The sequence below is a fragment of the Electrophorus electricus genome, chromosome 22 (genome assembly GCF_013358815.1).
Source record: "Electrophorus electricus isolate fEleEle1 chromosome 22, fEleEle1.pri, whole genome shotgun sequence".
Taxonomy (NCBI): domain Eukaryota; kingdom Metazoa; phylum Chordata; class Actinopteri; order Gymnotiformes; family Gymnotidae; genus Electrophorus; species Electrophorus electricus.
In genome coordinates, this window is record NC_049556.1 from 11,791,354 (window position 1) to 11,819,252 (window position 27,899).

Below are 27,899 nucleotides of genomic sequence, written 5' to 3' on the forward strand. Positions count from 1 at the left end.
TCACATACTGGATACTATACTGGGTACCACAACGGGCAACGATATCCAGTATGTACCGAGTGCAGTACACAGTATACACCGAGTGTAGTATACAGTATCCAGTATGTACTGAGTGCAGTATACAATATCCAGTATGTACTGAGTGCAGTATACAGTATCCAGTATGTACTGAGTGTGGTATACAGTATGTATTAGGCTATTTCGAACAGAGCCTCAGTGATTAAGCTACAAGCCACGAAGGGCTATTTGGAAGCCTTGCCATAAATAAAGCACAGTGACAAAACCGAGAAGACATATTAATAACGGGTGAGTCACCTGGCACTGACAGAGTTCAGGAAGTTCTTCAGATCTGCTGACTGCAGGAGGCGTTCCTTCTCCTCGTCCTCAAGCTCTCTAGGTTCATACTGGGTGCACATGTTCCTTGGGTACTTCCTGCCAAACACCAGCTTGTTGGTTAGCTGGGCCGGGCGCCGGAGAACTGCTTACTGGTTCTCTGGTTCTGACAGGGGGACCTTCTGCCCACTTCCTTCCCCCTGGGGGCACCATGATAGTTTGCGAGGGATTTCTTGGAAATTGCAAAACCAACCTTCAGTTTGTAAAAACCCTCAGAACTATAATCAGATGTTTTAAGGGTTTTTGGGGGGGGGCAGAGGAGTGATTTCAACATGACATTTTTCACAAGCCTCAAACAGATGTTTATCCATCTTTGATCTGTTTAAACTGATGTTAAAATGTCCACTGGACATCTGGGAACTGATGTTGATATCTTCACATGTTTTTTCTTGAAAGCCTTATTGATTTTTATGAATTACATAAACAAGCACTGATTCAGTTACATGCCATTTGTAAAACTCTAAAAGCATAGTGTCCATTAAAGGTAGCATAAGGTATGTAAAATTCATTAAAGGTACCATAGTGTCTGGGAGGATGAGCTCTTGGTGTTGGGGATGGCCTGTACACTGTTCTCCTTCTCCATCCTCCAGAGGCTGAAGCTCTTGTCCTGGTAGGAGGGGCACTCGACGTAGCTGCCTCTCATCGCCCCAGCGCTGTGGTCCCAGAAGCAGACAGGCGCACCAAACTGACGACGCACACGGGAGACCTTATACCTGAGCTGCAAAGACAGAGAAAGTGACAGTGAGACAGCCATGAAAGAGTGAGACGGACCTCTCTAAAGACAGCCATGAAAGAGTGAGACGGACCTCTCTAAAGACAGCCATGAAAGAGTGAGACGGACCTCTCTAAAGACAGCCATGAAAGAGTGAGACGGACCTCTCTAAAGACAGCCATGAAAGAGTGAGACGGACCTCTCTAAAGACAGCCATGAAAGAGTGAGACAGACCTCTCTAAAGACAGCCATGAAAGAGTGAGACGGACCTCTCTAAAGACAGCCATGAAAGAGTGAGACGGACCTCTCTAAAGCCATTAGTATGCAGATCTCTGTTTAAGTGAGTATAAAATGATTTTGCACATACAGGTGTTTTTTGAGTACGGGGTATTTGTTGTATATTCAGTGAATAGCGTGATCTGTGTAGTGAGCATGTTCTGTGTCTGGTTTTGCAGATTGGGTGTGTTGGGTGTGGGTGTGTTTCTCGCACTCTGGGTCTGGTGTCCGTGACGGATTCCTCCTGTATCTCCCTCTCGCTGCCCAGAGACAGCCACGGCTTGGGCTCGGGCGTCTTCTGTACCTCTAACAACTCATCTCCTTCCTCCTCCTCCTCCTCCATGCCTGGCGGGGGCTGAAGATACGAGCAGATGCTTTATGACGGCTCTGTGAATGTTTCTTACTGAACGTGGCGGCCCGGCCGCTCCTCACCCTGAGGATGTCCTCCTTTGCTCCCGCCGTGAGCACCAGGTAGAAGCTCTGGCCGTAGGTGAAATCCTGATCAAACACCAGCAGCAACTCCTCCTCGGGGTAGTCCTGCAGAACGCCAGAGACACCTCACCATCGGGGCAGTCCCGCAGAACGCCACGCCCATTTCTCAATACGGCCGTAAGCCATAAGGACGAGGGCGCACGTGTTACAGTGGAGAGCGAAATTCTCCTACTAATGATCCTCAGAGAAGGGAGCACAGCACTTCTCGCTTGCAAACTATGTAGCGAAATGTCTCTGTCTGAGAGAGACCGAGTAATGCCTGCTACACTACACCCACTACACCTCTCACTGAATAATAATAATAATCTTTATTCCGCTAACAGATTTGGTGTTTGTTTTATTACTGTCGTCTTGCTTTAAGTAGTTTATTATAACGTATTGTCACTTCTTTCCTATTAATCTATTTATTTTGAATGTATTTATTACTTTAATTACCTTGGCAATTGATATATTTGGTTCCAAATGATTTGGTTTTGGCAAAATTATACCTGGTACAGTCATGACAATAAATCTAGCCTGAGCTTAACTGAGTTGAGTGTTACAGTAGAAAGAGCAAAGCGAAGCAAACTTGATTTATATGGCGCTTTTTCAACAGCTGTAATTATTACAAAGCAGCTTTTCAGGTCTGGGTCCAAGCCCCGCTAGAGCAAGCCAAAGGTGACAGAGTTGAGGAAAAACACCCTGAGCAGGAAACCTTAAGAGGAACCAAGACTAACAAAGTGGGGGGAGAGCGTGTGTTACCGGGGGAGAACGTGTGTGTTACCGGGGGAGAGAGCGTGTGTGTTACCGGGGGAGAGAGCGTGTGTGTTACCGGGGGAGAGAGCGTGTGTGTTACTGGAGGAGAGAGCGTTTGACTGGGGAGAGAGCGCGTCGATAGTGACGCGGCCTCACCAGCACGGCCTGCTTGAGTGGACTGAAGTCGGACACGGCCGCTCTGTTCTTCATGTCCCGGAGGATGTCCTCTTTCCTCAGCAGCTTGTGGGGCTCGTCCCCAGTCACGTCCACGTCGGCACGGCAGCAGAACAGCTCCTGCGTGGCGGATGTTAAGACCAGGGGGAAGATGTAGTCAGGGTGACCTGTGACAGGCAGGTGGGACAGAAAAGCAGGACCAGGTGCATTTCTAGTTCAAATGAAAATCGTTCACTTTCACTCTCCCTACTGGAATCGACATCCAGAGCCCCTCAGTATGCCCTTCCCATCATCTACTTCACCTCCTACCTGCCATGCATGAAGGCTACCCAAGGCACTGTGGGAAATGTAGTCCAAATCCCACATTCGATTCTGATACAAGCACACTACAGCTAAGATGACCATAGACAAGCAGAAGCACAAAAAAAAAAAAAAAAAATCAATTGGTCGATCTTTTATAATTCAACTAAATACACCAAGCGCACAACAGTGTACGCCAAATAAATGTACCTTTAAACAATCAGTATTGTTCAATATTTCAGCTGTTGCTGAAAGGACCAGCGTAAGTCCTATACATCCGAGCTCTGATATCCACCTTTATACATTCCCCGCGATCACATTACACTCATCAAAGCGCGGGTGACGTAAAGACTGGTAAGGGCGTTTGTGGTGCCATAAAAGGAGCGGATGACCAAAGCATGAGGAGGGGGCGGGGCTACAAAAAATGGAGAGGCGTCAACAAAGCTCTCCTGAGAAAGTCCGTCAGCCACAGGTCCAGCAGATCTGCAACACGATACCGTGGATCATATTAAGCGGCACACCTGGGGAGTGAGTGTGTTAGGATTCACTTTGCCCATGACATTACAGGTTTTTACACCCCTGAAGGGTACTGTGCAAGCATTAATCTCACAAAGCAGCTCCTCACAAACACCGCCAGTGTTCAGTGCTGGCGCTCCTAACCTCCTTTTGCGCCTGTTCTTTATGCATTCTCATTTTCATCTCACATTGTTCTACATCGTTCAAACATGGATAGTACAAAGAACAAAGTGACTTTCGTTTTTGCTCTGGATGTTGTTTTTGTTTTGGACACGATCCTTTAAGGCTGCTTGAGCACGCGTCCCACGTGCACGTGTAATTTGTCACGTCGTCACCGAGCTGCTACCGTTTCCGCCATTAACGGTTTTGCAAATGCCGGTGCTGGACGCGAATCTGCCGCGAGTTGAGCGTCTTCCTGAAAGACGGTGGGGGGCTTCGTCAGTGCTCACCGAACCCCGGAGACTCACACTGTTCACGGGACTCCCAGCACACGATACAGGGCTCTCGGCCGGGGTAGGAGGTGAATAGTTGGGTGAAATAAAGCCTTACTGGCTGTGACTCAGGAGTCCCAAACTGTATATGTGCTTTTCTCTTACTTAGTGATCCCAATGGGACCGTAATCTCAGACGAAACTAATTGTTGTGTGTTGTTCTAGCAGACTTCTAGCACATCAATCATATGAGTTATTGTGTTTTGTTTCCAAATTTGTGAGACACGCCAAGCAGAGGAGAGCAGCGATTAAAAACTGCGCCAAAGTATTTTACCTGTTCCTACAGAACTCCCCTCCTCTCGTGAAGGGAACGCCTCCTTTTTATCTGAAAAACAAACATATTTAATGAGTAGACCTATAATGCTCCAAAACACTACGTGTGTGTGGTTAAAGCAAGCATATATTATACACTCTTACCTTTCCCTTTGTTCATGCTGCCCTTGGGTTTTTTTGCACTCATGTCTGCTAACACAGAAATTAGATACAGTTACACCTGCTGATGGAAAATACTTGATTTTTATAATGTAATACAAATTCAAACACATTAACTAAGTTTGTTTTGGCTCGCGAATCTTTGGGGTAAACATTGGGTGCACTTCGCCATCTCGTGTGGTAAAGGAGTATTGCGGCCACATTACTAACGTTCATTTAGTTTTAGTTGTAAGAGAAACGTGTGTAAATTTTTGACAAACGAGTTTAAAAGCTGTCTGATATTCTTGTTGCAAATTACAAGACAGTGCTTTCTTCTGGTCTAAGATAGCTAACGCTAACTAGCCAGATGGCAAAATTAGTAGTTTATTAGTTAATTAACTGATAAGTCCCAATGTTTCCAGCTAGCAACATCGGCCAATTCCAATAAATACCATTATTAACATTACTTACTGGTACATGAATTGATCAGAGTCGACGATAGCTGCTCACGAACTTGATGTTTTCCGGCTTCAAATTGGTTGCTAGTAGTTACAAAGGCGGGGCTTAGTCTGATTGACAGCGATGCCAAGCAGACGCAGTGTTTTGAGCCCCGCCCCTCACCTGTTGCGACAGTGGCTGAGTTCAGCTTTCCGCAGCCCTTTCGTTGCTTCATATTCTCGCTTCACTGAGGTTTTGTTCGATTCCAACCATCTCCAGCGATGTGCACAGATGAAACGGAGTTAAATGTGAAGGTGAAGTGAGGACGACTCCCGCTCGGTGAAGGCACAGCCCGCCCCCACTGATCACCAATCCCACCCAATTGTCTGCAGGTGAGTGGCGCGTCTGCTGGCATCGGCACCTGGCGCACCGCTCGGCGCAGGGCAGCCGCTCTTCTACCTGTCCGAGTCTAGAGCGCGTTTCCTTCCGGACATGGAGGACTTCGACTGGGTGGATGATCGCGAGGTGCAGTTCGTTATCCACCACTACTCGGGCCGGAGCGCAGGTGAGGAGGGACGACTCTTTCCCACCCGTCCACCGTTACGGTTACGCAGCGTTCGCGGTTTCCTCGCTGTAATTCTAGTTATTTTATTAATATCCGTGCGTTTTTTTTTTTTTTCAAATTTAATAAAAAAAAAAATACTATTAAAGCGAGCTGACTCTCAGGTGTAAATCCAACTGGTGTAACTGGTCGGCGGGTCATGTGACGTGAAAATTCCGTATGGATCATATGACAGGTTGCAGCTATAATAAAGTTTATGGGACGTTGCACCGACACCGTTCACTGTGAGCAGACCGGTGTGCTTTACCGTTTAACTCTGTACCAACAGATCAGCTCAGGTATGGAGAACTCATTGTTCAAGTGGCCTGAAGTCACGGGCGAGGCGGACATGGTTGTTGGCATGCTGTCCGTCTCTGAATACCACTTATCCGTACTCACGATTGTGTTTGTTCCCTGGTGCTGTGGTGAACAAGACCCTCACGTCTGGGGACTGCACGATGATGCGCTGAGAATCACGCGTCTCGTTTGCCTACGCAGAGTTTCCAGGAAGCGGAAAGTCGTGAGATGCCGCATAACTGTCCTGTATTTGCGCACAATCAGGAACACGCTGCACTTTAGTTCACATGGGTGGAAACCCTCACGTTGCTTCTTCTTGGGACACTTCTTAACGTGACGTCAAAGCGGAGGAGAGGAGCAACACGATGAGCATTCATCTACAGTAGTCCATATCATTTACTGGACAATATTTAATAACAAATAAGCCCCGTGCCTGATCCTACATATTATGAATAATACAAACACATCTCATTTCACTGCTGTTAGCCAAGTCTTTGAGCGAACGGCCAGCAACGTGTCCATCGTGCCAATTTCGGTACGTCAACGTGGTATACTGCCGCCCACGCGCCCGGGTATCTGAGCTAGCTGATGCTCAGTGGGGAGACTCACCGATGACGTGCCCCGTGTGTGTGGTGTCGCTTTCTATGGTTTCCAGTCATGGACGACTCTGGCGCGGCCTACCTGGCCTTCAGCGACCTGTCTGGCGGCGGCAGCGGCAGCATGTGGGTAGAGTCGCTGGCCCGGCAGGAGCGGCAGGAGCAGCAGGAGGTGGAGGCCTTCCGGCGGAGGCTGAAGTACTTCTTCATGAACCCGTGCGAGAAGTACCACGCCCGAGGCCGCAAGCCCTGGAAACTGATGCTCCAGATCATCAAGATCGCCGTCATCACCGCCCAGGTGTGTGCCGGCTGCCTTGCCGTCCGCGCGGAGCGTCCGCGTGTCCCAGATCTGAAAACGGTTACTAAAACTTTCTGCTAATTAGATGAAGTCAAGCAAGCCCAATTTTAAGATGTACAGGCCATCATTAGCTGTAGTCAGCACTTCCGTGTCTACGCGAGCAGTGGCGTTCCTTTTCTTTCCTTTCATCCCGTATCCCTCCCTCTCTTTAGCTGGTGTCGTTTGGCCTCAGTAATCAGATGGTAGTGGCGTTCAAAGAGGAGAACCTGATGGCGTTTAAGCACCTGTTCCTGAAGGACTACGCCAGCCACGATCCCGGCGACTACGCCGTGTACACGCAGGCCGAGGTGTACACCCACCTCTCCCACGTCGTGAAACAGGTGGGCCTCCTGTTCCTCCCGCCTATAGATCCGATATACGGGTGGTTCTCCTATAGATAGCGTTTGCGGACTCGCGGCCACCTGTCGTGAACGCTGCGACCTCTGACTCACGTCCGCTCCGTTTCGTTTAACATGCCCGTGGAGTCGGTATCATTTTGATTGATTTAGTTTTCACATGACGTCGACACGGGATGACATGGGACTACGCACCGTCAGACTGGTTTGCTACGGCATGTGGCGGAGAATCACAGACGGTGCGTAGTTTGGGACGAAGGGATTCTCACTGAAACGCCATCTGAAGTTTTAGCGTGCGAGTTCATGAAGAAACCTGCACACGTTGGTGTACTTTTAAAATAACAAAATACATTTTTCTCCAGTTTAAACTGATGTACAAGTCGATGTGAAGGTTCTTTCAGGTGCACTGAAATTGAAATTGGCTTTGTTTACCTTCTGGGTAAAGTCTTGACTAGAAAGTTTCCGCTGGGACTGTTGTTTAGTCAGAGAGTGGGACTGTCAGCTTGTGACTGCCAATGTTGCTCTCCTGCCGGTAGTTTCTTTGTCTCCGAAACCTAACGGTGGGGAACCATGCCTACGAGAAGGACGGCCACTTCTACGCGCCCCTGCTCGTCTGCCAGCAGTTCTACCACAACGGCAGCATCTCGCCGGCCAACGAGACCTTTGAGATCGACGCCCAGGTGGAAAAAGGTACAGGCACCGCGACCCTTCACACAGAGCCCTGTGAAACGTGCCTGTCAATCTCCAGACGGGTCAGAATGTAGATCCCCACAGTTGCAGGGAAAGCCAGGTTTCCAGGCTCTTAACGTCTCCGGAATGCTGCCGTTGATTGTGAGCAAAGTAGTGAAATAACGTTTTAGTTTACGGTGGCGAGGAGTTATTTCTGAGGTGAAGCCTTTTCCCAGTACTAACACGCCATACGTTTGAAATAAATCGATACAAACTGCCTTTCCAAGACGAAGAGCGCATCAGCAGTCCCGCACGTCCCGAGTTCTGCATGCCCACAGCAGAGCCTCCTTTCCTGAAATCTCCCGTTGTTCCACTGATTCTGTCCCTTTCAGAACTTCGGTTGGCCCACATCACAGCTGCCGGGTTTTACGTCCTGGTCAGGTCACTTCAGAGGGGTCACTTCCCCGTGGCGCCGGCTGTGTTTGTGCTGGCCGGCGTCTAGTCCCTGCACGGCCACCCTGATCTGTGTCTTATCGCTTCAGTGTAGTGCTTCTCTTGAGCCCTCGCTTTCCTGGTTTGCTGGCAGAGTGCCTGGAGATCTACCCATTACAGCCTGTGTCCGTACCAGACGTGAACCTGTCCAACTTCACCCTGCAGTTCAAACGGTAAACGAGCGTGTTAATTCTGCTCTAAAGAGCTTTCTACAGACGTCACTGAAGCCATTGATTGTGTGTGTGTGTATCAGGTTGCTGGAGGTGAATGTGTACTTCACTCTGAAGGCCATCAACCTGCAGACTGTACAGCACCACGAGCTGCCTGACTGTTATGACTTCAGCATCACTGTATGTCACATGAACCCTTAACCTTTTCCACTGTGTCACATGGCACCACAGTCTATAATAAGACCTCAACAGTGTCTCTTGTCCTCTGTCACCCTTTCTGTTGTGTACTTCCTCTCATGTTTGCCAGCTCATGAGTGGAGCAAAAAATGACTCTTTTTACTGCTAAAGTTTTCAAGAACTATAAATGCGCGTCCTGCCCTGTTTTAGCCCACGTTTCCTGTCTGCGTGGGTGATTGGCTTTAGCCTGCGCGGTAGCACAGCCGTACACGAACTCCTCAAACGCTCATCCTTTTTGCTAACTTTGTTTGGATCCACGGGTGTGTTCCGAGCACAGATCACGTTCGACAACCGGGCGCACAGCGGTCGTATCCGAGTGGATCTGGACAACGACGTGGACATCAACGAGTGCAGGGACTGGAAGGTCACGGGCGCCTGTGAGTGCCCTCTCCCATAATTCCACGCTTTACAGGCCGCACGTCCAGAAGTCCAAACCCTGCTCCTGGGATCAGGGTGACCGGGCTTTTTCACCCTGAAATCACTTGGCCCGACCCCTCCTTCGTTCCCTTGTGTCCACAGCACCCAAGAACATCTACTACACGGTGCTGTTTGACACCGTCATCATTCTGACGTGCCTGGCGTCGCTGGTGCTCTGCACACGCTCAGTGGCAACCGGAGTTCAGCTGCAGTTTGTGAGTGTCTCTGTCCTGTCTCTCTGCCAGCAGGTCACATCGGTGTGCCTTTAGCTGATCAAGAAGGGCCATGAGCTTTAGGACCACCTGGACACACTGCCTCATGCAGCTGTTGGCCAGAACTCAAGCCAGACACACTACTGACTTTTAGACTATGGCAATTATGGTGGTAATGAGAACATGGAGGCTTTAACAAAAAATGAATTATTTTTAATTATTAAATGAATAGTTAAGCTTATCAAAAGGAAGTAGTCAAACAGTTTTTATTTGTTTGTTTTTAAACACATGTATGTGTGTACTTTGGTTCCATGCAGGACTACACGACCTTCTTCAAGAACCATTTTGGCAAGCGCGTGTCCTGGTCCGATCGGATGGAGTTTATTAACGGCTGGTACATCCTCATCGTCGTCAGTGACGTCCTGACCATCACCGGCTCGGTGCTCAAAATTGCGATCCAGCTCAAGGTTGGTTCTGCCATCTCTTCCCGCGCAGAACCGGACCGACTGCTCGGAGTCTCGTTGTAGAGGGAATGTCGCTAACACTCCATCTTTATACAGAAGTCTCAGGAAAACGGAATCAAAGGAGAGAATTGATGAGAGATTGAGGATTTGTTTTAGACCAAGTGGATTAAAACGTGTATATACTTTATTTAAAACAAACTGACTGATTGCCATGGTCTGTGCTCCGTATGGGAGCATCGTGTTGTAAAAGGAAGCGTGTGAGTCGCAGGCGATGGTTGGTTTGTTCAGCGTTTTCCTGTGGCTCCGCCCTCTCCTAGGTGGTGACGAGTTATGACGTTTGCAGCATTCTCCTGGGCACTGGCACCATGCTCGTCTGGATCGGCGTGCTGCGCTACATGGGATACTTCAAGAAGTACAACGTGAGCCTCGTCTTGTAGTGCCAGAATAACTGACCTGGGATTAGTTTCCTCAGTTGGTTCTGGTGAAGGCATCCGAGCCAGGGAGAGTATGTGGAGAACATGTGGTCACGCTGAGCAGGATGCTAGTGTGTGTGTGTGTGTGTGTGTGTGTGTGTGTGTGTGTGTGTGTGTGTGTAGATCTTGATCATCACCCTGAGGGCAGCCTTCCCCAACGTGATGCGGTTCTGTTGCTGTGCGGCTATGATCTACCTGGGCTACTGCTTCTGTGGCTGGATCGTTCTGGGGCCCTATCATGAGAAGGCAAGGCCTAGCCCCGCCTCTTGCCCCACACGTCACCTCAGCGACCCAATCAGAAAGCATACCCACGCAGTGGTCAGATTTAAGCTCTACCACTTTTAACACAATTAACACAGTTTGCAATCTCTCTCTCAGTTCCGTTCTCTGAACACTGTGTGCGAGTGCCTCTTCTCGCTGATCAACGGTGATGACATGTTCACCACCTTTAAGACCATGCAGCAGAAGAGCTACCTGGTGTGGCTCTTCGGCCGCGTCTACCTCTACACCTTCGTCTCCCTCTTCATCTACATGGTCCTCAGCCTCTTCATCACCTTGATCACCGACACCTACGAGACCATCAAGGTGATGTCCGCCGCCGCGTTGCTCCGAGCGGCGCCCTCCGTCACGTTTGCGTCACGTATACGAGTGTGTGGGGTAACTATGGTAACGTTACGATGCGTTTCCAAACAGTGCTGCTAAAGGCCCAGCCTGGGAGTGCTTTGTCTTCCTGTAAGAGAAGAGACGGTGATGGTTTGGAGTTTTCTTGTAAAGTGTTGCGTAGAGTATTGCTACAGGTTCTGTGGCAGTGGAGGCGTGCGTGTGTGTGGTGGGGGGGTAGCGGACGTGCTTGGCACTGAGATGTTGGTGCCGTTACAGCAGCAGCAGGTGGACACCGAGCCCGCGTCAGAGCTGCACGCCTTCGTCTCCGAGTGCAAGGACCACCCCAACTCTGGCTGCTACCGCGTGGACGACGGCTCGTCTCCTTGTCTCGTCTGCTGTGGGAGAAGGTGAGCTTTGGTCTTCTGTGATCCTCAAACGACAAACTTTAGATGGTGATGCATCTCCAACTTCAGATACAAGTGTCTAACTCCGAGGGCTCAGGGTACGTGCAGCTGATGCTGCAGTACGGTGCCATCGTTCTCATTAAAGGTGTCTCGAAGGCGTCTCTTGCCTATAGTGAACAGCAGACATCTCTGAAGCTGGAGTACACTGTTCCTCTGCCATGCGCTTTCTCGTTGTCCAAGTGGCTCTGTATCTGTTTCAGGCTGAACTGCTTGCATGAGAGGCACTGAACTCCAACATACTCTGGGACTCCACTACCATTATAATGTAGGGATTATTGTAATTTTATGCTAGTTACATGTATAATTTCTAAATATGTAATGAATGACAAGACAGAAAGGATATGACTTTTGGAAGTTTCATTGTAATAATTTATCTTTTTTTGTTGTTTATTATTGTATTCTCAAAAAATAAAACTTGTGACATCAGTACTTTTAATCTTTCATAGTTCTTAAAACCAAGTGGTGCAACTTGAGCACATCAGTGCTGAGCTTCAGGTTCCTGGGGTGTTGTGGGTCCTCAGACACCCTCACCTGGGCTGGGTCAGTCAGTTCCTGGCTTGTAGTGCTAATGGATCCCCCTCCTTTTGATCCACGGTCACCTCAGAGCTTGTCCTGCAGTGTCAGTGGTGTTTGGTGGCTCTTCTCTGCTGTGACCACGTGATGCCCAGGAGCCTAAGTGACCCTGCAGCCCTCCGTGAGCGTTCCCACCCTGACCTCCGCCATCGGCCGGAGGGATTTCACCGACCCCCTCGGACGTGTTGCCGTCTTCTGTTTGCTCTTTCGAGGGAACTGTGAGTTCCGGCAGAACCTTCTGCTCAGGAGAAGACCCGCTCTGCCCAGAGTGTCGTCACCGTCGCTGTATGTTTTGGAAACTGCAGCTGACAGTCACAAGCTGTGGCTAACTGTCTAAAACATTAGCTACTGGAACATCAGTAGAAATGTTTCACAAATTATGAAATGTATTTTTGCTTTGCTACTGCAGGTGGACTTGGTCCCTGAACACTTAACGCTAACACATGGATTGAAAGTCATTTCACCCAGAATTTATTTTTTTTTTTTCCCCCCCTCCAAGTACAGCATCTGACAACTCTGTAGCACCATTGATCCGCCGCCTAACCCGGGATTGTTTTATTGCACTGCTCATTTCGGGTCTTTACTGTTCTTTCAGCACAGAGCCGTTTAAAACCTGCGTCTTTTATCTCTGTTGGAAGTGAGCTGTTACGAAGGTACATCACAACCAAAACTTCACTTAAATATAACACACAAATGCACAGTCAAATATAGGCCTGGTCCAAAAACATTTGAAAATCTACAATGGTGATGCCTAGTAAGATGCACCGTGTCAACAGGAACGTGTGGTGGACGATGGGTTATGGTTTGGGGCCCTGTAGTTTCAGCAAAGGGTGATTTGTTAATGTTGCACTATTCAATTATATACTTCCACTTTTGTGACCACACTACCAAGTCCATAAAGCCATGAGTGACAAGTGGGCGGAGTTTCAGGGGCCCTGCACGCAGCCTTGACCTCACGCCCTGCTGACCACCTTTGGGAATGTGGCTTGTGAGCCAGATCTTCTCGTCCACATCCAGAGCCTGACCTCGCAAATGTTCTTGTGAGGGCATGACCATAGCCTCCCCCAGCCACAAGCCAAACTCAGAACTCAGAAGAGTGGAGGCCGCTGTAGCCGCAAATGGTGGGTGGCCTGGTAGCTCAGGGCTTTGGAATGAACGTCCAAGACGTTCGTGACTATGGTGGTCAGATATCCCCATTCTTTTGGCCATAGTGCATTTAATTTTGTGCAAAGGTAAATCTGTACCTAAATTTTTCAACTGAATGATCTGGAAGCGCGCTTGTGTATGAAACGTATCTGTTATAGAGCTTATGTGTGTTCCACACTTCTAGGCATCAGCAGTGATCCCTGTATTTCTACAGTATTATAGTTCATTGGTATCTTGGTCTCTAACCTACTGTACTGTACTAGGATGTATTCTATGAGGAAATGACAAAGCACTTTTGTAAGTTGCTCTTAGCCAGAGCATCTACTAAATGCCGTAAACGTAAACAGAGAAATTACCAGTTTGCTCTGTGATTCTGCAACTAAATATTTTATGCACTTGTTGGTTATCATACTTAACCTTCTAGGAAAGGAGCGCCTCATGACACGAGACCTGCGCAGCTGAATTGTCTGCCCTGTAGTGGCTATAAAAATTAATGACGGTGCTAACCATCCGCCAAGCACCTGCACCCGCCTTAACTAACCCGTCTCTTACCGTTAAGAAGTCGGTAACCGAGAGGTGTTTGGCGGTATAATGGAGTACAAGGCAAAAGTCACAATCGGGGAGTGGGGTTTGTGGCGTTTTCATTATCTTGATCGGTACCGGAGGTGACGGCGAGTGCACTAAACTCAACGACAGTCCGGATTTCGTGACGGATCGACCGGTAAGAGAGCTCAAACATGCAGAAATAAAAGACAGTGGTTCATTACATATCTAAAAAAATCAGTTTGCCGCGAGTCAGAACGACTGTGTCTAGTTCAAAAGAAGTTGTAGAATATTTGTTGTACGTGTTACAGAGGGAGAGACGGCGCTGTAGGATTTCCACACATTCTGAATGTAGATAACGTGAAAGATTCGCCGGTTGATGTGCAAGTCTCCTTCAGCAGAAAGACGCGCATCTCCGCAGTGAGTTGCTTGGCTTACGGGACGCTGTCGTGTGGCGGTCCAAGGCCGGTGCGTCGTGTCCGTTTTCTCTCTGCGTTAATCATGGTACGTCAAGGTGACTGCATGTTATCTCTAATCCTAGAGACGTTTGTCATCCAGACGAGGGGTGGAATGTTCTTCTAGAATGTTCTGCAGCTGAGAACCTGTACCGCGCTAGATCCACACTAACACGGGCTTTATTTAGTACTGCTCAAGACCAGTACCAGGGTTTCACGATAAACGTGTCTTCATTTTCACCAGTAACACATGGGATGTTGGTCCAGGACCCAGGTCTGTCCCTGCGGACACTGCCCAGTGGAGGGACTGTATGTTACTGTTCAACAGGACTCGTCTACGCTCAGGCATGCACCGTGAAGGGGAGCTTCTCAACACTGCTGAGAATTGCACAGTTGAAAGCTGTACATACAGACACTGACCACAAAAGGGTGCACTTGGGTGGTTTTTGGTCCTGATGGAGAAGACGCAATATCGATTAAAGTCCAAATGGTAATGTGACTCCAAAATATAGGCTTATATTTCATTTTTACATATAATATATGACTATAATATTATATTGTCAATTTTAAACTATTTGATCATAGTTTGGTGAAATATTAATCACTTGGTGTATGTATGTTTGCTACACATACATGTTAAGGTCCCCTTTGACTCTCATCTTGTGAAAGCCCAGAATTGTAACTTTAAAAAACAAACAAACTTGCTACTGTTTTCAACCTGGCGTCCCCGCCTCCTGGTGGCTTAGAAAAACATCTCATTAGGACAAACCTGTTCCAGTCAGAGCGACGCTGAGATTGGAGCACATTTCGCGATCATGATAGTGACAACGGTGATGGAGTTTGCGGGACAACAGTAAGTCTATTTTTTTGTTGTTGTAAAGTTTCTGTCCTGAGAAATTCTCTGAACAGATATTTTATCATGTTTTATCAAAATTGTCTAGTGAATAAAAAAAAAGGCCAAAAAACTGACATTGTTGACTTGTATGCAGTATGAAGGAACTGATTGCTATCGCAAGTCGTCATGCACAGTACAGCGAAGTGAAAGAGTACAGCAGAATGTGATGTTTCACCCTTCCTGGAGTTAAAACCATGATGGAAAAAACAGCACTGTCTTCTTTTGGCCTTCAGCACTGACACACACCACGCATTTTCCAGTCTAGGAAGTAATGCATGTTTTTTACAGTGCAACCCAGTCATGCTACAAGACAGGACATGTCCAGGAACAGTAGCTTGGACCCATATTAACAAATATGTACAAAAATATTAGAAACGAATATTAAACACAAAAAGAAATCTACTGTATTTTTCTTTCCTCAAATGGTATAAATTCTCATCACACAATAGTCCCTCCCAGCCCCCCATGGGCCCAAGTTTCATTTCTCCCAATGTAAACTGGTTTGTCCTGGTTTCTAAGGCTGTAAGAGTGTAAGGGAAGATTACAATTCTTACAGTTACTACATTTACTAAGACTACAAACAAGGGGACAGTAGATTGGACTACTAAAATACATCAAAATGTTTAGTTGCACTAAAATGAATCACACAGATCTCTTACTGGCCAGGTTATATTTAAACAAAATTATTTTTGAAATTTTGTTAATGATCTACAGGCATCCACAGATGAATAAATGCATATACAAAGTTTCTGTACACACACATGCAGTTTTTAATTATTCCAGTCATATAACCATAATTCACATATTATTAAAATCTATTTTCACATTCAAATATATTGGTATGGCTGTATGTTTTTGTGAATTCCTTTCTGTGTGTTTTGCAGTTTCAGCGTTTAATAAACTTGCCCTTTCTTGCAGTCTACGTACTCGAAAGTGGTGATGCTACTAGCCTGGGCCCGTATGTAACCACAATCGTAACCACATCCCCAGCACCACAGAATCCATGGAGCCTCCATTTACCCCAAGAGAGGGGCCCTCTCCTGATCTGAAGTAAATGCGATTCAGAGAAACTTTACACAGAGGAAATAACAAGATTTAATGAAAAACCTCAGTTTAGCTATTAAAGGCCTCATTGAGTTTATATTTGTTTTATAGCCTGATTCGGAATAAGAGATCAGTCCCCCTGTCCAGGAGTGTGTCTATGTGCAGTCTACACAGTGCGGAAGCTTCTGCTTATGTCCTGAGGTAAAAATTCAAGCTGAATTCAGAAGTTTTTTTTGTTTTTTTTGAACATCTCAACTTTCACCACATTTAGCCATGGAAGGTGTAGTCCCTGACCTACAGACACACCTTTCTCCCAAGCCCCTCCCTCCAAAGACTTGCATACTTGGTGCTTAGCTTACCCTTCCGTGTTCTGCCTGCACATGCAAAATAATTGACAAATACTGCCAAATGGTGACTGGTTAATACTGCTAAATGGTGCAAAAATGTATACTTATTGCAGATGGAAATTGGCTAACTCTGGTGAGATTCATTAATTTTGTGAATGTTCCCTGACATATCATAATGATGCCAGACCTCAGAACTGCCAACCAGATATTTGTCCTTCTCAGATCATCCCTTTAGGATGTAAAGACAGTTTAGACCAAGTTTTATTAAACAAACTGTTTACCTCAGCCTTAAGGTGTGTGTGTGTGTGTGTGTGTGTGTGTGTGTGTGTGTGTTTTTTAAATAACAGTACATTTTGCTGTCTTTTATTTGTAAAGCTCACTGAATTGGTCTGGGTATGAAATGCGCTCTATAATTTAATGTACCATACCTTGTGTTTGGTAGTCTGAGTTGCAACAGGAGATTAGTCTCTCCTGAACCCAGCTGCATATCCATGAAGAGTTCACGCTCCATGATTCCTCCGGTCGGATTCTCAAGGCGAGATTCCAGTGCTGATTAAAAAAAAAAAAAATGCACAGGAATAGGCTTGAAAATTTAGAGCAGATGAGACCCTATTAAACCAAACTCTCCAAGACTGCACAGTAAAAAAAAATCTTAATAATGATTTTAATTATAGGCACACTGTTTGGTGCTGCTTTTAGGTTCATGTCATTGAATTGGTTTTAATCTAAATCCCACTGGGCCCAGAATCGGTATAAATATTTAAAACTATTCCAGTTGGTGCTGCGGTTAATTGCATTGGGAATGTCAGAAAAATGCATCTTGTGAATCAGATTGAGTCATGTGTCCTGCAATTTGCTGATGCTCAGATGAACTGACCCACAAACTCAGAGTTCTAGTATCAGAAAGTGCATGTGTCCAGAAATCAGTCCTTCCATGTTTTAATGTGTCATATCTAAGCTGTCAGATGCATTTTATGTTGTGTGTTTTGAGGTTATGAACACCACCCCTTAAGACCTTAGGCTAAAGCTGATGCATTTGTTGACAGCACCCAGGATAAGAGACCAATGATTGCCACCAACAGACAATTTGAGTCTATATTTGAGGTGTGTGTGTGTGCTTGTGTGTGTTTTATTACAGTAATGCCACATTTAATTGATTTTATGTGAAAGGCTGTTTCTGTTTAACACTTTAACAGCCATTAAAGAACTGTTTGTTTGTTTTTAACGACTTCCAAGGAGCTTGAATATAAAGTGATCTGTCTGGTGAAAAAAGAACTGAAACAATTCAAGCAGATATTGAGTCCAGAGTACCCGACATGTTCAGACAGGAAGAGAATGGCAGAGAGGGGGCGCTAAAGATCACACTTCACGTGTTAAGAGGCATGAACCTGTCGCAACTGGCTACGACTCTACAGATAAGTAAGAACTCTGGCTAATGGCAGCTAACTACTAACAGAGTTTACCTCAAAGGGAAAGACATTGTACAGAGTAAGGAGCATGGTAATCCTAAAACTTGTTGATCACTGTAAAATAATTGATTTATTGTTTGTTTGGGTACAAGTCTCGTGTAAAAATCCCCATCAAACCAAAATTATGATGGTGTTTCTGTATTTCTCAGAAATGGTCCATTTATATCAACAAAAGCTTAAATCCAAACTAAAGAAAAACTGTCAAATCATCAAGGAAGGAATTTCAAGTTATGGAAGCTCAACTCTTCTCAGTGAGATCTACACGGAGCTCTACATCACAGAGGGAGGGAGTGGAGAATTCAGTAATGAACATGAGGTGAGACAGATTGAGACAGCATCCAGGAGACCAGCAACACAGGAGACACCCTTCAAATGCAACGACCTCTTTAGACCCTTACCAGGACATGACAAAGCCATCAGAACTGTGCTGACTTAAGGAGTGGCAGGAACTGGTCTCTGTGCAGAAGTTTATTCTGGACTAGGCTGAAGGAAGAGCAAATCAGGATGTCCACTTCATATTTACACTTCCTTTCAGGGAGCTGAATTTGATAAAGGAGAAAACCCCAGTCTCCTGGACCTTCTGGATTTCGTGAAAACTGGCTTTTCAACAGCTGGAAAAAGGCAACCTAATCTTCTATGAGGAAGACATGAGTGAGTGTGGCATTGGTGCCAGAGATTTGTTAGTGTACTCAGGAGTGTGTACCCAAATCTTCAAGAAGGAGTTTGGATTGCACCTGGGGAAGGTGTTCAGCTTTGTGCATCTGAGTGTTCGAGTTTTTGGCTGCCTTATTTGTGTTTCTCATCTTTGTAAAAGGGTTTGAGAAAAAGGTTCCTGGGTTTGTTAGTTCTGTCAGCAAGCCAGCAATGCCTGACCTTCTCAAGAGTGCGGTGCGCAAGGCTTTAGAGAGTGAGAGTGGTCACCTGGACATGTTCCTCCGCTTCCTTATGGGTCTCTCACTGGAGTCCAATCAGACTCCCTTACATAGTCTGCTGCCACAGACAGGAAGCAGTTCTAATAAAGATGAAATAATCAAGTACATCAAGAAGATGATTAGGGTGAATCCTTCTCCCGAGAAATCCATTAATGTTTCACTGTCTGAATGAACTGAATGACCATTCGCTGTTGAAGGAAGTCCAAACGTACTTGTGCAGAAAAGGCAAGAACCGTCTGTCCACATCGTCCACCTCAAGACACCTGACTGGACCCAGCCTGTCTCCTGCTCAGTGGTCCGCTGTAGTGTTTGTACTGTTGACCTCAGAGGTGGAGCTGGAAGAGTTCAGTCTGAGTAAATATGACCCATCTGAAGAATGTTTGCAGAGAATGCTGCCAGTGGTCAAAGCATCCAGAAAAGCAAAGTAAGTAGAGATCAAGTAAAAATGTTCTGTCCTGTTTACCTCGATTAATGTGCTTCGGGACACAGACAAATGCTGAATTATAAACTGGATGGTAATGACATAATTTGCAAAATGTGGCATTCCTGCCTCTGAATGAGTCATAAGTGTGATACAATATGTGTAGGTGTGTAGTATGTGTTCATTTGTGTTAATCTGTGTTTTCTTATGTCACGGAACGAGTCACATGATTTGGCCTGCTGCTTGCAGTGGGAGGGTCTTGCTTGTTTTTCGTGTTTGTAACCACTCCTGCACCTGGTTTTAATCTCATTATGTCTGTGTATTTAAACCCAGGCTGGTGCGTGCAGGTCATTGTTCATGTTTGCCCTTGTTCTTGTTTCCATTGTTAATGTTCACCATTTATGTTAAGTGTGAGTACCATCGTTGTATTTGTTGTTTGTTAATAAACGTCTGTCACTGTCGAGGGAGTCTGTGTGTTCTGTTCCGCGCCCTGCGGCACTCGGGCCACACTGTAAATATCAAAGTAATAAATATCCATTTGAATGTCCATTAAAATACACAAATCACAGAAATCATCATATTTGGCTATTAACACCACTTTGCGTATGTACCATAGAATGTTCTAACATTTTATTACACTTTTAAAAAAAAAATTTTTTATTAGAGCCTTATGTGCTGTAGTGTGTTCCTAACCACAGAAAAGGTGCCCTTTTCTCTTAATGTAATAAAAATGAGCACCATGAAGAACCAACAGCAGTAGATATAACTTTAACCAAATAACCATGGATGTAAATTTAACCATGCACTCAATCTGAAGTGGCTTTAACCTTTTTGGACATAATGAAACATGGAATTGTTGTAAAACACTGAAATGCAGTAAATACACTTATTTATTGTGTTGGAAATGTATTAAAGCTAAAAACACATTTATACACATGGAACCATTTGTAAAGTAGTCATAAAGTGGTCTGTAACTTGAGACATTCATTTTTTCCTTGTTAATGTGCTAAATAAATGAATGATTATTTCACAGCCTGAGTGGTTGTAACCTCACCAAGATGAGTTGTGCAATTCTGGCCTCAGCTCTCAGCTCAGGTTCCTCAAATCTGACTGAGCTGGACCTTAGTACAAGTAACCTGCAGGATAAAGGAGTGAAGCTGCTGTCTGATGGACTGGAGGATGTACACTTCAAACTGGAGAGACTGAGGTAGAGCATCACCTGCTCATAAACACATATACAAATACAGCATTCATGTAAATCTCACCATCTCTCTCTCTTTCTCTTATTATAAGCACAACCATGCCTCAGGGCTCGAATCCATCACCTCCCTTAGAAGGAAGAATTTCTAACTTTGTTTCTGTTGGAAGGATACAGTTATTAGCCAAACATCCTGTCGCATTGTAGGAAATGTTTCCTCAGATAGTTTAGTAGTGCTGCACTGGGGGTGCTGTTGAACTAATGACTTGATGCTTTGGATTTATGGTGACATACATTTTATTCAACTGTGTAGTTTGTGTATTTGAATCGGTAGTTTATTTAATGTGGTATCTCTCCTACAGACTCTGTGGCTGTGGACTCTCAGAGAAAAGCTGCTCGACTCTGGCTTTTGCTCTCAGCTCAAATGTCTCAAATCTCAAAGAACTGAACTCCTCAAGTGGGATTTTGCTCTGGGATGATGTCATCACTAAAGATGATATGAGGATGCTTGTCTGAAGAGTTCTGTGAATGATGTTACATTCAGTGTAGGATGGTTCCTGTCTGGCAGTGCTGTTTTAAGCAGCACTCTGACTCTGGCTGCTGTCATCCAACTAAAAATGTTTCAAATGATAAATGAATAATATGTGAGAGGTTGTAAATAATAAATAAACACTAACGGCCACCAGCTTGTGAACACCATTTGTTGATTGCCAGTTAGCGTTTAGGCCTTGTTAGCTTAGCATTTCTGGTGTACATGTTATGTTAAGACACAAGGTTGAAAGGAGAAGGTGGCCTGTTGCCCTTGGAGAAACCCCTCCCACTTGGATAAGCCCCTCACTGTTAGCTGCCTGTTTCCTTCACTCTATATAAATAATCCAAAACTCAAATTAGACTGAACTGTACATTTGATATTACTAACTGCAGATCTAGGTCAGTCACAGGTCTGAGAATATTATCTTCTCTATCATTCAGTATTATCCTCAGTACCATTCCAGATTCTCCTCTACAGTCCAAGATTGATGTAGATTTTAGATTTTCTGGGATTCAATTGACTGTCATTACACTGAAGAATGATTTAAGAAAGCAGGTATATTTGTGCTATGTGACTTTTAACTATAATTTTGGTTTCGAGCTCATTTGAGGTGATTATGAAGTATAATTCCTCTCTGATTGGTCTTAACACAGCAAAGTCCACAGTATAGCATGCCTACAGACAATGGTGGTATTTCACCAAGCAGAATTTCTCACTTGCCCAGAGAACTTAAAAGTCAGACTATACAATAAAAAAGACACGAAGACACATTCGTCCCTTTCGGGGGTTAGTTTGTTCAACTCACAAAAAAAAAAAAAAAAAAAAGCTAAAAAAGCTTAGTTTCTTTGAAAAATAGGCAATTGGTTTCAACTGCCCTGCTTTGCTTTTGTGATGAGATAGTATAGCGCCTACCCCCACATTCAACGCATCTACCTCTACCACAAAAGGCCTCTCCAGGTCTGGTTGCTGTAGTACCAGGGTGGTGGTGAAGCCTTCCTTTAGCTCCAAGAAGGACTTCTCCACCTCGGGTCCCCATCTTGGCCTCTTGGTCGTCCCACGGAGTATGTCGGTAAGAGGTCTAGCCACCGTACTGAAGGTACGGTAAAAATGAGCAAATCCCAGAAAGTGCTGTAGCTCCCTGCGAGTCTGAAGTCTAGGCCAGCCCCTTACTGCTTCTACCTTCCACGGTTGCATGCGCATGCTGCCCTTGCAGATGATGTACCACAAGAAACACCTCTTTCTCAAGGAACTCGCATTTCTCCAGTTTACAACAGAGGTGGTTTAGCAGGAAGGTGCAGAGGACAGCCCGTACATCATGCACATATTGATCCCGGGAGAAGGAATAGATCAAGATGTCGTCTATATGCAACGACAGATCTACCCAGGTATTCCCGTAGGACCTCATTGATATAGGCCTGGAAGACAGAAGGGGCAGTGGCTAGACCATATGGAAGCGCCAATTACTCGTAATGTCCTGAAACTGTGCTTCCACTCATTGCCCTCCTTGATTCGGATGAGGTAGTATCCTCTGCGGAGGTCTAGTTTTGTGAATATCCGGGCTCCCCTTAATTGCTGCGGGGACAAGGGGAAGGGGGTACAGATATTGTACCAACAGTTCATTGAGTCCCCAATTGTCCACACAAGGCCTTGACCCTCTTCTGGTTCTCTTCTTAACAAAGAATACACTTGCAGATGCCGGGTCGGATGAAACCTTGTTGGAGGGCCTCCTTGATGTATTACCCCATTGCTCCTTCCTCCTCTTGGGATAGAGGGTATACACTACATCGGGGAGGAACCGCGCCCTCCTTCAGCGTGATGGTGCAGTCCCAGTCTTGATGCGGAGGCAGCTGTGTGGCTCTCGTGTGGCTAAATACCTGCGGCAGGTTGCTGTATTCCTGGGGCACGGCGATGTTCTCGGCTTCGGGACTCTCGATAGATATGAACTGCAGCGACGTTTGCTGGTAGGACAGGCATTTGCTCTGGCAGGTGGCAGCCCACTTGAGGACACGGTTCTCTGTCCGTTGCAAATAGGGATTGTGCGCCCTTCGCCATGGGAGCCCTAATGTGACTGGAGAGGGAGGGGAGGAGGTAAGAGGCAACCTGCTCCACATGCTCTCCTCCAGTCTCGAGGAGAACACGAGGGGTAACGTGAGTTATGAGACCCGACCCCACGGGTCCTCCATCAAGCGCCTGGCTCTTATCCCTAACCTCCTTGTGAAGCCCCAGTCCGTTATGTTGTCCACTGCACCCGAATCAACTAGCGCCAATGCAGAGAGCCGGCGACCCCGATGTACGACTTTAACTGGCAGTCTACACATAGAAAGGTTCGGGGAATGACCCACCGAATTTTGTCTTCTCCCTGGGTTCTTTGGCTTGCCTCACATCCCTGCCACACCTAGCTGCACAGGCTCCAGCGGGGCTTCCACTTGCCAATAGTGGAGCCATTCTCCCGCTGTGGCAGCCCACGATGAAACTGCTGGCGTCACTCCTGCAAAATATGATCGCCAGGTGCACTACCTCGTTCAGTGGCGAAGCCTCCTGTTTACATATTAATTCCGCCTGTAAGTCCGCTCTGAGTCCGTGGATAAAAGCATCTACTAAGGCTGGCTCATTCCAGCGAGTTCCTGCAGCTAGTGTCCGGAATTCCATGGCGTAATCAGAAACAGTTTGGAGTCCTTATTTTAGCCATAGCAAGGATTGCCAGCACACTCTCCCCTGACGTGGATGGTAAAACACTGCCTTAAGCTCCTGAATGAAACCGGCATAATCATTCATCAGCGGGGAGGCATTAGTCACGAGAGCGGCTCCCCGGGTACGGGCTTTGCCTGTGAGCCTGGAGGTAACAAAAGACACTTTGGCGTGGTCGGGCAGTTGGGATTGATATGCAAAAAAAAAAAAAAGACTGTACTGAACGATGAAGCCCTCACATCCCTCTAGGTCTCCTCCATACATCTCGGGGGTAGCAATGAGGCACTTCATCCCTGCCGAAATAGGTGGGGTAATGGGAGGGGTGGCTCGCTGATCTGCTCTCGCTGCAGCAAAGTACTTTTTATTATCCATCAGCGTCAAGCGACACTAACAATTAGACAATCCTCAGACAGTAGATCTCTAAGGGGCGCAGTTAGTAGACAAGAATGGCGTCTTGGGTCCTATAATGTGTAATGGGAACTGTGGGTTGAAATAAGCAGATACTGATTACAAACAGGTGATTTCCATCAGTACTCCAGTGATTGTGAGCGGGGCAGGTAAGGGGTGTGATCCCTAGCAGGAGTGGGCGTGTCCCTCCTGCTATCTGGCTGACCAACCATGACATCATGTACATAAGTTATATATGTATATAGACCCTGATAATTCTTATAATATTAAGGTTTATAGTTATCTGTACTGCACTTTAGTACATCGGTAACTCACTTCTAAAACCCTGCCTTATTTATTCTGATTTAATGTATGTCTTCTCTTGTGAAATTTGTACAGTACGGTGGCGTTGCAATTTCCTTTGGGATCAATAAAGTGTTATCGGTCTGTTAAATAAAATGAAATGATTGGGTTGCAGAACTGATATTTGATAAGACATAATGATACATGAAATACTTAAGTTAACCTGGGCAATGACACAGGACTTCTTAACAATTGTTGTGGAGTACAGATGTTCCTTCTGCACGTCTTACCCTTGCAACCTTTCAGTGACCCTACAATACTCCAGGGGATGGCCAGGTTACGATGGGCAGATCACTCCTGGCACTGCCATGATCAGGATAAACCTTTCAAACAAAGGAAGATCTACGACCTCTGCAAGGACACATGGCTCAAGTTTGATGGTTTCTTATCCTTTTTTGCTGGCTCTATATAGCCGGCTTAAAGTCACTAGCTGGGAATGTGTGGACGCTCTGCCTTCCATGGCTTGGCATATTTCTAAGGCCTGTTAAAGGCCCTGTGTTGCCAAACTGTAACCGGATCCTAATCTTCCCTAGTTAACAGAACTTTCCACGTCCATTAAAACGGTCCATCCCGAGGTCATCCCTTTTTGACCTGTTTTTTTCCAAGATAATTTTTAAAGTGGATTTGGCTGTTGTGTCCATTGTGCCTCAGTGCAGCCCAGTGACTGTCACAAACTGAAGAGAGATACGAGTATGCGTGGGGATGGTCGGAGACGTTTTTCAGATGTTTAGCTCAAAATGCACAGCAATTGTTATCTGGATTCTCTCTCCTTATAAACTTAACTTATTTCTCCTTGTCTTGTTTCTCTCCTTTAATTTTCTTTTCTTTATGCCACATGTTTAAGGCAAAAATAATTATGGCATCTGTTTCTACCAGCAATCTTATGGCAGTACATTTAGTGCAAGTGTTCACAATTTATTAATAAAAATTTAAACTACTGATCCTAGTTAATGAACATTAGAAATTTTGTCTTAGTCATGGACATACTCAGGTGAATTAATATGATGATAATGTTTTTTGCAGTGTACTGGAATTCAGATCCACCACACCTTAGGTATCAAGTTATTAGAGTAAATATCCAACTGTATAATTTTTTATTTATTTATTTATTTATTTATTTATTTATTTATTTATTTATATTTTTTTTAGTAAGCTCTGGGAATATGCCTTAGTAGAAATCCCCTCTGGCCAGAGACAAAGGAAATCAATATTCATGACTTAGATGTTCACGAGTTAGTCAATCCAACGCCCCTTTTAAAGTCTCTCCAGGGATTTGGTTAAAAATCCAGACGTAGTAGAAGTAAATAGCTTTTCCCTGGAAGTGCAGATAGAAGTACCTTTTGAGAGTTTGGAAAAATAGGAAATTTTTGACTCCAAACCTCTCACCAGAAGAACTCGAAACTTTTGTTTTGTAAATTAATTTGCCCGTCTTGTTTTGTCTGCATCTGTCTTACGTTTGCTCGTTACACCCATCAACATTTCATTTTACTTTGTTTATTTTTGCACATGTCGTCGACATAGTTGGAATCAGGTCCGTTCAGGTGAGTTTTAATGACCAACTCGTCCACTGAGAGGACAGTCAGCACTGTGGAAGCGTAAAGAAGCGACGGGCTTGCGAAGTGACGTCACCTGCGGGAGCATCTCGACTCGTCCAGAGAGGAACCGGCTCGTGGCGGAACCTCTGTTCTGGCACGCGATTTCTCGCGAAATCCGAGATTCACCCTGTGCGATTCTATCCGAGGCATGGGCTGACGGTGACACCAACCCGGAGCTCAAATCTACAAGCAAGTAAGGGTTTCATGCATTGGTCTGCTCTGGTCCGGATAATTATTCGACTATAGAATTAGATTACGCAGCCCATCTAGTTTAATGATTGGGCTAAGTAGCCTTGCATTTCAAGAGTCCCGGTTTAGTGCTCCGAGTTTCGAGGCAATTGCCTTGGTTGTCTTGCCCTAAGCAAACTACTAGTGTACCCCGCTTACACGCGGGGACTGGTTAAGGGACCGTCGAAAAAAAATTAAGTATGAACAAGGATGTGGTTTATAGTCTATAACACAGCAATAACTTATGTGAAGATCTTGTGATATATAATTAGAACTCAATAAAATATATTATTGTGCCTGCGTGCGTTACATGTATCCGGTGGCACCTACTCGTAAACCGTACATACAGTCTATGGAGCTCCTTGTATTTGCGCCGATTAAGTGTTGTAGTGGTTAGTTCTGTCAGACGGGTTTAGCTTTTCAGTGCCCTAGACTCTCCCTTTACCTGGCTGATCTAACCCTAGGGCAAATAGAGGAGGGTCTCTGGCTAAGCATCTACAGCATGGGGTCCGTATTTTTATTATCGTAGAGGAACGCTTATTGGAGCTTATTATTACCGTAATTATTATCAACCGTTGTTTTTCGCTTCGACGGAAGGGAGTCCAGTAGGACGTCTTCTTATTTCATACGTGTTTTTGTTATTGTTTGTATTTTAAAGGTTTGTTATTGTTGAACGTGTGTATGTGTTGTATGTCCACCTGTGCTGCTTGTCCGAGATGTTCCTTAAACCTCGTGTACTTCACTACAATTCACTTCACTCTACATATCTTACTAAAATACACTGCAGTTACTCATAAAAGATGTCCGACTCCGGATAAAGTCCCGTAATAGGACCTTTTAATTGCTACAGCTACAGACACAAGCCACCTCATCATACTGGCTGTGGTGGTTATCGTGTTCCCTACATATCTGCACAGGACGCTGTCGTTCCTAAAAATCCAGTCAGCTAGTCTTAAACATTCAAATCTAAAATAAAGAGGCAGACTTCAGAATTAGTAGAAGAGAGTAGCCAGTGCTGAACTTTATTACAGGTTAACAAGCATTACTGAGGCACCCTCTGGAGAATGTGTAACAATCAAACAAAGAACCCACATTTTTATACATTTGTCAGAAGTGATTATTCACCCCACCTTTTTTACATACTAGTGTTTGCATTTGCCACCATTACATCCAAACCATACATTAGTCAACATATGCAAACTAACATTCAACACCCACACCAGTTGAAACCCGTTACCATCACATTCCAAGAGAAGACTTCTCTTAACCTTGTCCTGAAGAAGATTGTTTTTCTATACAGTCCTGAGCCTGGTGGAGAGGTCGTATATCTGAACCTGAGGTCCACCAAAGCCTACCCAGGATCCTTTGCTGAAGACCTGTACACAAATCATTCTGAAAGGACACAGAATCTCTAAACTCCCTTCTGTGTTATGTTATTAATCTATCTAATGCAGTGTTAGGCCTCCTTTCCCTGTAAACACTCTTTTATTACCCCAAAGCCCATCTGCCCCTGAACATGGAGAGAAGGTGGAGAGGGTCTTCGGTTTTAGGTTCCTGGGAACATGAATCTCAGAGCACCTCACGTGGAAATACCACACACACTGTCTTATTAAGAACACACATCTCAGGACCTCACGTGGACATACAAGACTCACTCTTCTTAAGAACACACATCTCAGGGGACCTCACATGGAAATACCACACTCACTGTCTTCTTAAGAACACACATCTCAGGGGACCTCACATGGAAATACCACA

At 45.5% G+C, this 27,899-nt stretch overlaps 2 protein-coding genes and 1 long non-coding RNA gene across 5 annotated transcripts in view; 2 read left to right on the forward strand and 1 right to left on the reverse strand.

Moving 5' to 3' along the window:
* Nucleotides 1-1,678, forward strand: part of LOC118240626 — a 10,078-nt gene extending 8,400 nt beyond the window's left edge. Inside the window, exons 2-3 of the long non-coding RNA XR_004775533.1 lie at nucleotides 984-1,445; nucleotides 1,561-1,678. This is a non-coding gene — a long non-coding RNA (uncharacterized LOC118240626). The remainder of the gene's footprint in view (nucleotides 1-983; nucleotides 1,446-1,560) is intronic.
* Nucleotides 1-5,355, reverse strand: part of dnai3 (dynein axonemal intermediate chain 3) — an 18,176-nt gene extending 12,821 nt beyond the window's left edge. Inside the window, exons 1-8 of the mRNA XM_027030668.2 lie at nucleotides 4,971-5,355; nucleotides 4,506-4,553; nucleotides 4,363-4,413; nucleotides 2,765-2,949; nucleotides 1,814-1,918; nucleotides 1,596-1,736; nucleotides 912-1,111; nucleotides 316-432 (exon numbers count right to left, since the gene is read on the reverse strand). Of these exons, the coding sequence (XP_026886469.2) occupies nucleotides 316-432; nucleotides 912-1,111; nucleotides 1,596-1,736; nucleotides 1,814-1,918; nucleotides 2,765-2,949; nucleotides 4,363-4,413; nucleotides 4,506-4,553; nucleotides 4,971-5,172 (1,049 nt within the window). The 5' untranslated portion in view covers nucleotides 5,173-5,355. The remainder of the gene's footprint in view (nucleotides 1-315; nucleotides 433-911; nucleotides 1,112-1,595; nucleotides 1,737-1,813; nucleotides 1,919-2,764; nucleotides 2,950-4,362; nucleotides 4,414-4,505; nucleotides 4,554-4,970) is intronic.
* On the forward strand, nucleotides 5,259-11,734 carry mcoln3b (mucolipin 3b). Of its 3 annotated transcripts, none has more exons than XM_027030669.2 (14): nucleotides 5,259-5,329; nucleotides 6,491-6,729; nucleotides 6,942-7,109; nucleotides 7,661-7,814; nucleotides 8,380-8,458; nucleotides 8,539-8,635; nucleotides 8,970-9,069; nucleotides 9,212-9,324; nucleotides 9,639-9,788; nucleotides 10,103-10,204; nucleotides 10,382-10,504; nucleotides 10,637-10,843; nucleotides 11,138-11,268; nucleotides 11,526-11,734. In XM_027030669.2, the coding sequence occupies exons 2-14, from the start codon at nucleotides 6,493-6,495 to the stop codon at nucleotides 11,551-11,553; spliced, it is 1,689 nt and encodes a 562-aa protein (XP_026886470.2). In that variant the 5' UTR covers nucleotides 5,259-5,329; nucleotides 6,491-6,492; the 3' UTR covers nucleotides 11,554-11,734. The 3 variants fall into 3 exon arrangements, with proteins under 3 accessions (XP_026886470.2, XP_026886472.2, XP_026886471.2); XM_027030671.2 differs by lacking the exon at nucleotides 5,259-5,329 and adding an exon at nucleotides 5,430-5,502; XM_027030670.2 differs by lacking the exon at nucleotides 5,259-5,329 and having other exon boundaries at nucleotides 5,497-6,729.
* Nucleotides 11,735-27,899: the final 16,165 nt, after the last annotated feature.

Coding starts and splice junctions, on each gene's coding strand:
- mcoln3b (XM_027030671.2), top strand. CDS start 5,430: ATGGAGGACTTCGACTGGGTGGATGATCGCGAGGTGCAGTTCGTTATC. Junction 5,503..6,490: donor CTACTCGGGCCGGAGCGCAG/GTGAGGAGGGAC, acceptor TATGGTTTCCAG/TCATGGACGACTCTGGCGCG. Junction 11,269..11,525: donor CTCGTCTGCTGTGGGAGAAG/GTGAGCTTTGGT, acceptor TATCTGTTTCAG/GCTGAACTGCTTGCATGAGA.